The sequence below is a fragment of the Lucilia sericata genome, unplaced genomic scaffold (assembly GCF_015586225.1).
Source record: "Lucilia sericata isolate MDLA Ls3-8-SP2 unplaced genomic scaffold, ASM1558622v1 Contig000179F_arrow, whole genome shotgun sequence".
Classification (NCBI taxonomy): Eukaryota; Metazoa; Arthropoda; class Insecta; order Diptera; family Calliphoridae; genus Lucilia; species Lucilia sericata.
This window is the reverse complement of record NW_023994207.1, coordinates 500,424-512,974: the sequence shown is the minus strand read 5'-3', so window position 1 is coordinate 512,974 and position 12,551 is coordinate 500,424. Positions and strand designations below refer to the sequence as shown.

At 23.2% G+C, this 12,551-nt stretch overlaps 1 protein-coding gene across 14 annotated transcripts in view; it reads right to left on the bottom strand.

Annotated features, from left to right (window-relative positions):
- LOC119601628 (sodium/calcium exchanger 3) overlaps nucleotides 1-12,551 on the bottom strand; it is a 176,831-nt gene that overhangs the window by 15,373 nt on the left and 148,907 nt on the right. For 9 of the 14 annotated variants that reach the window (XM_037952673.1, XM_037952675.1, XM_037952672.1 and 6 more), the window contains 2 exons: nucleotides 11,306-11,397; nucleotides 10,472-10,489 (listed from right to left, as the gene is read on the bottom strand). In XM_037952673.1, coding sequence (XP_037808601.1) covers nucleotides 10,472-10,489; nucleotides 11,306-11,397 — 110 coding nt within the window. The remainder of the gene's footprint in view (nucleotides 1-10,471; nucleotides 10,490-11,305; nucleotides 11,398-12,551) is intronic. The other 5 variants (XM_037952677.1, XM_037952678.1, XM_037952680.1 and 2 more) reach the window with 1 other exon arrangement.

Here is a 12,551-nt window from a genome sequence, read left to right as displayed (position 1 = left end):
CGTGTATTTTTTAAAGAATTTTAAGAATCTCTTCTTTATCTCTCTTTTTATAGAATTTTTTTTTTTTCAAAAATAATCATTTAGTAGAAAAATTTTTAAAAATTCTCTTCCTATAAAAATTTTTTTAAAAATTCAGTTTTTTTTATAGAAAATTTTAGAAAAATTCAGTTTTTTATAGCAAATTTTTGAAAAATTGTCTTTTTGTGTAGGAAATTTTTTAAAAATTCTCTTTTTATAGAAAATATTAGAAAAATTCTCTTTTTATAAAAATTTTTAAAAATTTCTATTTTTATAAAACTTTTTAAAAATTTCTATTTTTGGGGAAAATTTTTGAAAATTTCTCTTTTTTTGTAGAAAATTTTTGAAAATTCTCTTTTTATAAAAATTTTGTAAAAAATTCTCTTTTTAAAGAAAATTTTTGAAAATGTATCCTTTTATAAAAATTAAATTTTTTTTTATAGAACATTTTTAAAAAATTATTGTTTTATAGAAAATTTTTAAAAATTCTCGTTTTATAGAAAATTTTTTAAAAATTTTCTTGTTACAAAATAATTTTTAAAAATACTCTTTTTGTAGAATATTTTTCAAAAATTCTGTTTTTATAGAATTTTTTTTTTAATTCTTTTATGGAAAATTTTTCAAAAATTTCCCTTTTAAAGAATTTTTTAAAAATTCCCTTTTATAGAAAAATTTCGAAAAATTCTCTTCTTATAGAAACTTTTTTAAAAATGTTTTTTTTTTTAATTTTTGAAAACATCTCGTTTTATAGAAAATTTTTGAAAAATTCTTTTTTTGTAGAAAATTTTTGAAAAATTCTCTTTTTATAGAAAATTTTTCAAAAATTCTTATATTATTGAAAATTGTTCAAAAATTCCCTTTATATAGAAAATTTTTAAAAAATTTTCTTTTTATAGAAAATTTTTCATAAATTCTGTTTTTATAGCAAATTTTTCATAAATTCTGTTTTTATAGAAAATTTTTCAAAAATTCTGTTTTTATAGAAAATTTTTCAAAAATTCTCTTTTTATAGAAATTTTTTAAAAATTCTCTTTTTATAGAAATTTTTTCAAAAATTCTCTTTTTATAGAGCTTTTTCAAAATCCTCTTTTTATAGAAATTTTTTCCAAAATTCTCTTTTTATAGAAATTTTTTCAAAATTCTCTTTTTATAGAAAATTTATGAAAAATTCTCTTTTTTTAGAAAATTATCTTTTTGTAAAAAATTGTTGAAAAATTCTCTTTTTATAGAAAATGTTTAAGAAAAACTTTTTTATAAACATTTTATGAAAAATTCTTTTCAATGAACATTTTTTAAAAATTCTCTTTTTATAGATTTTTTTTTTAAATTTCTCTTTTTATAGATAATGTTTGAAAATTTTTTCTTTTATAGAAAAATTTTAAAAATTTGTCTTTTTATTGAAAATTTTTCTTTTTAAAAAAATCTTTTGAAAATTTTTCCTTTTTATAGAAAATTTCTATCTTTAGAAAGAATTTTTAATTGTCTCTTTATTTATAGAAAATATTTTAAAAATTCTTTTTTGTAGAAAATCTTTTAAAAATTCTCGTTTTAAAGAAAATGTTTGAAAAATTATCTTTTTTATAAAAAATTTTTGAAAAATTCTCTTTTTATAGAAATTTTGTTAAAAATACTCCTTTTATAGATTTTTTTTTTTTAATTTCTTTTTTTTATATAAATTTTTTTAAAAATTCTCCTTTTATTATAGAAATTTTTTTAAAAATTCTCTTTTTATAGAAAATTTTTGAAAAATTTTCTTTTTATAGAAAGTTTTTGATAAAATTTCTTTTTATAGAAAATTTTTGAAAAGTTCTCTTTTTTATGAGAAAACTATTTAAAAATTTTCTTTTTTATTGAAAAATTTTGAAAAATTCTCTTTTTATAGAAAATTTTTGAAAAATTGTTTTTTCAAAGAAAAACTATTTTAAAGAAAATGTTGGAAAAATCTCTTTCTAAAAAAATTTTTTGACATTTTTTTTATAGAAAATTTTTCAAAAATTCTTATATTATTGAAAATTGTTCAAAAATTCCCTTTATATAGAAAATTTTTAAAAAATTTTCTTTTTATAGAAAATTTTTCATAAATTCTGTTTTTATAGAAAATTTTTCATAAATTCTGTTTTTATAGAAAATTTTTCAAAAATTCTGTTTTTATAGAAAATTTTTCAAAAATTCTCTTTTTATAGAAATTTTTTAAAAATTCTCTTTTTATAGAAATTTTTTCAAAAATTCTCTTTTTATAGAGCTTTTTCAAAATCCTCTTTTTATAGAAAATTTATGAAAAATTCTCTTTTTTTTAAAAAAATCATTTGAAAATTTTTCCTTTTTATAGAAAATTTCTATCTTTAGAAAGAATTTTTAATTGTCTCTTTATTTATAGAAAATATTTTAAAAATTCTTTTTTGTAGAAAATCTTTTAAAAATTCTCGTTTTAAAGAAAATTTTTGAAAAATTATCTTTTTTATAAAAAATTTTTGAAAAATTCTCTTTTTATAGAAATTTTGTTAAAAATACTCCTTTTATAGATTTTTTTTTTTAATTTCTTTTTTTTATATAAATTTTTTTAAAAATTCTCCTTTTATTATAGAAATTTTTTTAAAAATTCTCTTTTTATAGAAAATTTTTGAAAAATTTTCTTTTTATAGAAAGTTTTTGATAAAATTTCTTTTTATAGAAAATTTTTGAAAAGTTCTCTTTTTTATGAGAAAACTATTTAAAAATTTTCTTTTTTATTGAAAAATTTTGAAAAATTCTCTTTTTATAGAAAATTTTTGAAAAATTCTCTTATTATAGAAAATTTTTTAAATTTTCTCTTTTTTATAGAAAATTTTTGTGAAATTCTCTTCTTATAGAAAATTTATGAAAAAAAATCTCTTTTTATAGAAAATTTTTGAAAAATTGTTTTTTCAAAGAAAAACTATTTTAAAGAAAATGTTGGAAAAATCTCTTTCTAAAAAAATTTTTTGACATTTTTTTTATAGAAAATTTTTCAAAAATTCTTATATTATTGAAAATTGTTCAAAAATTCCCTTTATATAGAAAATTTTTAAAAAATTTTCTTTTTATAGAAAATTTTTCATAAATTCTGTTTTTATAGAAAATTTTTCATAAATTCTGTTTTTATAGAAAATTTTTCAAAAATTCTGTTTTTATAGAAAATTTTTCAAAAATTCTCTTTTTATAGAAATTTTTTAAAAATTCTCTTTTTATAGAAATTTTTTCAAAAATTCTCTTTTTATAGAGCTTTTTCAAAATCCTCTTTTTATAGAAAATTTATGAAAAATTCTCTTTTTTTAGAAAATTATCTTTTTGTAAAAAATTGTTGAAAAATTCTCTTTTTATAGAAAATGTTTAAGAAAAACTTTTTTATAAACATTTTATGAAAAATTCTTTTCAATGAATATTTTTTAAAAATTCTCTTTTTATAGATTTTTTTTTTAAATTTCTCTTTTTATAGATAATGTTTGAAAATTTTTTCTTTTATAGAAAAATTTTAAAAATTTGTCTTTTTATTGAAAATTTTTCTTTTTAAAAAAATCTTTTGAAAATTTTTCCTTTTTATAGAAAATTTCTATCTTTAGAAAGAATTTTTAATTGTCTCTTTATTTATAGAAAATATTTTAAAAATTCTTTTTTGTAGAAAATCTTTTAAAAATTCTCGTTTTAAAGAAAATTTTTGAAAAATTATTTTTTTTATAAAAAATTTTTGAAAAATTCTCTTTTTATAGAAATTTTTTTAAAAATACTCCTTTTATAGATTTTTTTTTTTAAATTTCTTTTTTTTATATAAATTTTTTTAAAAATTCTCCTTTTATTATAGAAATTTTTTTAAAAATTCTCTTTTTATAGAAAATTTTTGAAAAATTTTCTTTTTATAGAAAGTTTTTGATAAAATTTCTTTTTATAGAAAATTTTTGAAAAGTTCTCTTTTTTATGAGAAAACTATTTAAAAATTTTCTTTTTTATTGAAAAATTTTGAAAAATTCTCTTTTTATAGAAAATTTTTGAAAAATTCTCTTATTATAGAAAATTTTTGAAATTTTCTCTTTTTTATAGAAAATTTTTGTGAAATTCTCTTCTTATAGAAAATTTATGAAAAAAAATCTCTTTTTATAGAAAATTTTTGAAAAATTGTTTTTTCAAAGAAAAACTATTTTAAAGAAAATGTTGGAAAAATCTCTTTCTAAAAAAATTTTTTGACAACATTTTTTTTTTTTACAGAAAATTTTTGAGAAATTCTCTTTTTATAGAAAATTTATGCAAAAATCTCTTTTTATAGAAAATTTTTGAAAAATTCCTTTTACAAAGAAAAACATATTAATGAAAATGTAAAATTTTTTTCATAACATCTCTTTTTGTAGAAAATTTTTGAAGAACTCACTTTTTAAAGAAAATTTTGGAAAAATCTCTTTTTATAAAAAAATTTTTGATAATATCTCTTTTTATAGAAAATTTTTAGACAATTTTTTTAATAAAATTTTTTGAAAAATTATTTACAATAAAAATGATTTTTTTTTAAATTCTGCGATTTTTTTAAATGAAGTTCAAGTTTTTGTTCTTTTGTATGCTTAGTTTTTTTTTTTTTTTGTTATATTTTTTTGAGGTTATATACATAATCCAAACCAAATTGTCTACTTCAAAGCTAATCAATAGCAAGGACAAGGTGCTGCAAAATAGAGCAGTTCGATTTTGGGTAACATTTAATAAAGAAAAATATTTGTTTCTAACTTAAAGCAAACCATGCAATTTCATTTCCATTTCATATCAAATCTAAAATATTTTACTAACATTTCATTTCTCTAATAGGTAATCAAAACAGCATTAGCATTTTCTTTCTAAATGAATTCATGATTGATTTGAAAATACTAAATGAATGAGTTGGTAATGAAAGGATGTGGGGGAGTGTTGGAGGAATTGTGCGCTCTTTCTTAGTATTCCTTAATTTAAATTAAATTTAAACTTATATTAAAAGGATTATTTACGGGAAAGCTTGAATAAAGGATTAAAAATAGGGATTATTTACTTGAACTAAACTACTCTGCTAAACCTAAAGGGGCAAAAACCAGGGGTGAATATATTTGGAATTTATTGAAAACTGAACTTTGAACCTTTTGTTAAAAACGAAAAAAAATCCATATTCACAACTGGTTATATACATATATTCCCTGTGGTCTATTTAAAAAAATTAAATTTCAAAAGCTAGGCACATTTTGGGCGCAGAGGGAGAGTACAAGAGGATAGGGGGTTCAGAAACATGTTAAGTGTACTTCAAAGTAAATGTTTTGGGGTAAAAAGACAAGGTGTTAATGGAACCACACATATAATTAAAATACTAACTAATTGTTTTTGCTCAGGTAAATAATACACATACAATCACATCAATATTAAAACACTAATAAAAACTAATAAAATTATAAAAAACATATTAACTTAAAAAAAAGAGAAAAGAAAAAACATATTTAAAGAACTATAGCTAGAAGAAAAAGATAAACAAAACTAAACTACAAGGATTTCCATCCATTCATATATAAATTTAATGTATAAACTACGGCGGCTCTTTTTTGATTTTTGTATAATTTATTACTAAAAATGCTTTTTGTTGTTTTAAAAATTTTTGGTTTTTTTTTATTGTGGTGGAACTTTTGTGGAATGTGTTAAAAACTAAAACTAATTTGTTGTTTCGAAAAAATTCAAAAAGAAAAAAATTTCAAAAAAAATACAATAAACAAATTAACTAAAAACAAGAGTAATAAATTAAAAAAAAGAACAAAAAGTATATAATTAAATAATAATATAAATAAAAAACTTTTCTAAAAAAACTAATCTAATTAAATAATTAAAACATTATCAACAAAAAATTCAAAAAAAAATTTTTAATAAACTAAATCAACACAAATTCCATTTAGTTGCACTTTTTTGTTCACTATTTTTCTTTTCTTGAAATATTTTGAAATTGAATCATGTTTTTTTAATTATCAATATGATTTTCAAAATATCATTTCATTATTTTCTTTTTTTTTACGATTTAATTTTATGTGATTGTGTTTTAATGATTTTACGTTTTTTCTTTAAAGGGAAACTGACTGACTGATATGATTGATTTTTGTTAAAAAGGTTTAACTTGAAATTATAAAATTTTAAATAAATTGAATTTCCAATTATATTGACTTAAAAGACATTGTGTTAAGTTTTGACGTTATTAAAAGGGAAATGACAGTTATTTTTTTGATATTTTCTCAAAACTAACTAAATTTTTAACTAAAGCTTCGTAAAGTCAAGTTAAAGTCTTGTTGGCAATTGCTTTATGTATAGCTTAAATATTTAGTTTGAAAGATTAAGAACTGTTCTAACACCAGGACCACTATCTCAGCACTACAACTCTGTTATTGTCGACTCAAGACTTCACTTTTTGTTATGAAATTTAAAGTGGGCGGAAGGTGGCATGTCCATATAATGTAAAAGCAAACTTACGTATTTCTGAGAAATTATAACAGTTTGGGTTCCTAAATTTTGTAATGAAAACTCTGATATTCGCATGAATAACTGAAAATAGTGGGCGGTCCTACAATAGTGGGTGTGGAACTAAGAAATTCCAAAATTATGTAAGAAAAACTCTGATATTTGTATGAATGATTGGAAAAAGTGGGCTGACCTATAATAGTGGGCGTGGGGCCTACCATATAAAGTAAATATTAAATTTCGCAAATTTAAGAAAATATAAAAGCAGGAATACTTCAATTTATGTACGAATAACTTTACTGTTTATACAAATATTTAGAACAACATGAAGTTATAGTCGGGCGAGGCCGACCAGTTATAAAAATAAAATATGATTTAGTGTTCATTATAAAGAATTCAAGTTGAATTGTACCTTGTCTCAGATATACTTTAGCCATTTTTTGTTGAATAAAATTGTGTACATTTAAGTCATATTTCGAAGGGGTCTTTGTATAGAGGCTAGGGTCAAATGAGAACCTATCACCAAAAAAATTCATCAGGCTCATGAAAGCTAGTATAGAACTTGGTTTTGCAGCAGAGATACAAGCCAAGACGGCTCAAATCGGCAGCAGCTGGCCGCCGGTAATATTTTACAAGCCGCGCCGACGCCGACTTTTTTCGGCTTAAAAGCTAAGCCGGCTTAAACGTAGCCGCTGATAAAGATTGGAATCGCACATGTATTTCAGAAAATAATTTCATCAATTTGAACGGAGTTGCCACTATTTTAAATTCTTATGCAAATTGAAAAGAGTTGTGCTAATATTAAAATAGTGAAAACTACTATACTTACTACTACTTAGAGACAGGTTTCTATATAACATACTATTATACAAAGATTTTTCAATATAATAAACGGAATAAGGTCAATTTCTGAAGAAAGAGTTAAATTGAGCAGGCAATTTAGCCGCCGTCAGACAATTTAGCAGCCGACCTAAAATGGTTGCTCCGCCGCCGCCGATCATTTCGCATCGGCTTGTATCTCTGTTTTGCAGCTTTTTGTCGAGATACGAGTATATAGAACATAATTATGAACTTAAAAGTCCCATTCGGTTCAGTTGTATGGGGGCTAGGTCAAATATTGGGCCGATGTTACCCATTTTCAAAAGGATTCTTCTTTAGTACAATAGATCATGTGCAAAATTTCACAGAATTACAAAATTGCGACCTGTACTTTGATTACAAGCACTTTTCGAGGGTTTAGTTGTATGGTGGGTAGGTGAAATAATGGATCGATCATAACCATTTTCAATAGGCTTCGTCAAAGAGACAATAGAAGATCATGTACCAATCATCATTGAATTATCTTCAAAAATGCGACCTGTAGTTTTCCAAGTTTTACATGGACGGACAGGCAGACAGACAGACAAACCGACAGACAGACAAACAGACGGATGGACGGACGTAAAATCGGACGTAAATCAACTCAGAAAATGATTCTAAGCCGATTGGTATACTTTAAGGTGGGTATAGGACCAATATTATTGTGCGTTAAAAACATCAGCACAAACCCACTATAGTGGTGTAGGGTATACAAATAGAAGGACCAAAAATTATGGGTGTGGCACCTCCCACATAAATAAAAAATTTCATTTTATATAAATAAAAAACAAAAAGAAATTTGAACAGATTAACATTACTATCCATTGAACTATTTAGGACCAAAATGGGCAGGCCAACTGTAATGGGCGTGGCCTACCATAATATTAAAATAAAGGAAATTATATCAGAAACTACTATAGATTAGCGTAGCACCAATATAACATAAAAAAGTTTGTATAGGTAATATTTATTATCATTGACCTGTCAACAAATACGCCACGCCCATTTAACAGATTTTGTATGACCCATTATATTGATGTAGTCTATAAACATGCGAACAGATTTATTTCGATACGGCTTTGCAAAAGCGAGTTAAGACTTTATTTCGGCTAGACTAAACCACTGTGCGCTACTGCGCCGGGCATTTGGATTTCAATTGAGAGTAACATAATACGTCGCGATTAATGAAAACCCCTTTAGTGTCAGGACAAGAACAAGTCGCAAGTCGTGTTTAAAATAGCTTCACAGATGTATTAGAGATATTATCTTTTTATTCTGAAGAATATACAAAATTGTTTGTGCTGAATTCAGATATTACCAATCATCAAATGTTTATGTGATTTCTTAGTCGCATATTTTAATGAAATTCCATTTTCTGAATTGGATGTACGTTTTTGGAGTAAATTTTGAACAAAATAACACTTCAAAATGAATTATTAAGAAAATACAATATTTGACGTTTATAATACGTTTTAAAGATAACGTGATAAAAACAATTAGAATTTGTTGGACCAAGGATATGTTTTGACTAGAAAAGTATGTATAAGTATTTTTCTGACTCACTTCTTAGTCCCATGATCAAAGCAATTTGTAATTTGATATAATATATCAAAGGAGGCTTAGCGGTTAATGATTACACAAAGTAATTCATTATATAGTCAATTACAATTACTAGTAGTGTGTAATTGAGCAATAATCAATTACAATTACTTGTAATTGTAATTTAAGTGTTACTAATTACCAGGGTTGGGAAGTAATGACTACATTTTCAATTACAATTAGAATTGAAGTAATTGTAATTAAAACTTTACCAATTACAATTAATTGAAACCTTACCAATTACAATTACTTGTAATTGTAATAGAAGTTTTTCCAATTACAATTTTTTGTAATTGTAATTGAAGTTATGGCAATTACAGTTACTTGTAATGGTAATTGAAGTTTTGCCAATTACAATTACTTGTAGTTGTAATTGAAGAATTTCCAATTACAATTACATACTTGTAATTGTGAATTTCCTTAGTTACATGCAATTTGTAATTAGTAATACCTTAATGACAATTACAAGTAATTTTAATTGGAAACTTCAATTACAATTAATTGTAATTTGTTATTGGCCAATTACACATTACAAGCAATTGTAATTGGAAAAACTTCAATTAAAATTACAAGTATTTGGTTATTGGTACACATTACAAGTAATTATAATTGACAATGTAATGAATTACTTTGTGTCATCATTACACCCCATGTCTGCTACTTACAAATCACATGTAATTATAAGGGAAAAATCACAATTAAAAGTAATTATAATAGGAAATTTTTCAATTACAAGTAATTGTTATAGGAAATTATTCAATTACAAGTACATAATTGTAATTGGCAAAACTTCAATTACAAATAATTGAAATTGGTTGTTGCTCAATTACACATTTCAAGTAATTGTAATTGGTAAAGCTTCAATTACAATTACTACAAATGTAATTGTAATTCAAAATGTAATCACTGGCCCCAAACCTGCCTTAAAGACTGCCCTATTTTGAGACGAACGAACTAATACCATGAAATTAGTGGATTTAAGGTCCGCAAGACCTTTAAAAATTTAATATTAAGTGTGAAAATCTGATTACAGCCATGACAGTATTTTATTTCAATCGAAATATATGAAATACTTCAAGCTTTTTAGCAATGGAACCTACATATATAACTAGAGTTTTTATGAAACGCATAAAAGTGAGTGAATAAAAGAAATAATTTCTAAAATTAACTCTAACATCTAGAAAGCATTATTATTTTTAAGCTATATTGTTTTGCACATAATTCCTACAATTTATTAAAATTCTACGCCTATATTAAAAAAAGTATTTATACTAATATAAATTTTCACTTCATTTCCCATTAAACGTTTCACTTTAACACAATGTCTTCTTTATTTTAATGAAAAAATTTCATTAAAATGAGATTAAAATGTATGCATGAATTTTTATGTTTAGAAAGCATTTAGCCACAAAATATTCAATAAAATCTCATTTATGACAACATTTCGTGATTTTTTTCCTTCAATTTTTTTGGTTTATAATATTTAGCCAAGTTAGTATAATAATAAAAATGAATGTTTAATAAAAAATTTAATTTTTACTGAAATTCATGGTAGATACTAAAGAGAGAGAAAAAAAAGAAAGAAAAGAAAAAAATATATAAAATGAAAAGAAAATAGCCAAGGAAAAAATCAAATAGAAAGTTTAAAGAGAAAGAGAGAAAAAGGTGATGAAATATACAAATTTAATACTAATTATAAATATTTATAATTATGTTTAAGTATTTTTATTTTTTTTTGTAATAAACTTTTCAACCAAAAATAGATTAATGAGATTTTCTAGACAATAATTTAAATCATTGCAAACGAATGAATTTTGAAAAGAAAATGACAAGAAAAATAGAAAGTATGGCAAAAAAGGGCAAGCACCTTTAATTAAATGTATATTCATTTTATAAAAATTTTCGATTTTTTTTTTTTTGTAAAATAACCTCAAGCCAATATTTATTTCTTCTTAAATTACTTTTAAATTATCTATTCAAATAAATAATAACGATAACGAGAGAAAAGAGAATGGGTAATAAAAAGGAGAGGTATATGTTTAAGGGTTTTTATAACTAAAAAATTGGAGCATACTTTAGGGGATAATTTAAATAATAATGTATTGATGGATTTTGTAATGTATTTTTTCAAGTTAAGGAAATGAGGTTTTTTGTATGTGAGTTTATGGAAGTTTGTGTATATGTTGTTTGTTATGTGGGATAAATATTGTGGTATTTGTAGGGTAATATTGAATTTAATTTTCTATAACTTAATATAATTGCGTTTCCTTAATTAACCTGTTGGCCCTATGTAATTAACTTATTATCCATTTAATATACTTATACATCTAGTGCTTGATAATGTGCTGTGATAATGGAATAATTATGAGCTTACCTGGAGCCATAATGGGTTCACCAATGTTGACATAGAAGAGTACATCTTTTTCATAACTGCCTTCCTCAATTATACCCAGTTGTATAATTTTTCTGCAAAAAAAAATAAAAAATAATAATTCAATCATTTGGTAATTTTTGACAGTTTTTGGAATTTTATTGGATTTTAAGATAATTGATTTTAAAAGATTTGCACGTTACAGTAGTACGATCTTGACCAAAGATCTATAAGCAGATTTTGGATCTGGGATTTTATATAACCTTTAGTCTTGCCCCCATATAATCCCTCTTTCAGATTTTTTTCTCCACAAATTTTAAAAATAGTACGAAATTAAGGTAAAAAGTTGCTTAAATTCTTTATTATTAAAAATATTTCACATTTCTAACCTATTCACTGGTGTAGGGTATAATATGGCCATATCCCATATCCCACTATACATTCTTACTTGTTTGACTTTCGTTTTGTTGATAATGAAACCTGGTTCTGAGCTTTACCACATGTGAAAGCTCATTCAATATTTGTATCTGCATTAAAGAGCATTCTTTGCCTAATGCGTTTTCAAGAATGTGAGCTCAAACCAGTGTTCTCAAAATTTCCCTGCCATTTCCGGTTAAACCATCAAAAAAACGCTCGAAACTGTTAGATTTAGGTTTTATTTTACAAAATAAGCACTAAATTTCCACAAATTTAAAAAAATTAAGAATATTGAATCTCAGTTATAGACTAGGGTACCGATAATAGTCCAGACTTTAGATTATACTGAAGACTATATATAGACTATAGACTGGACTATGGACTAGACTATAGACTAGGCCATAGACATATAGACTAGTCTATAGACTAGACTATAGATTAGACTATAGAATAGACTATAGACTAGACTATAGACTAGACTATAGACTAGACTATAGACTAGACTATGGACTAGACTATAGACTAACTATATACTAGACTATGGACTAGACTATAGACTAGACTATAGACTAGACTATAGACTAGACTAGACTAACTATAGACTAGACTATAGACTAGACTAGACTAGACTATAGACTAGACTATACTAGACTATAGACTATACTATAGACTATAACTAGCCTATAGACTAGACTATAGACCAGACTATAGACTAGACTATAGACTAGACTATAGACCAGACTATAGACTAGACTATAGACTAGACTATAGACTAGACTATAGACCAGACTATAGACTAGACTATAGACTAGACTATAGACCAGACTATAGA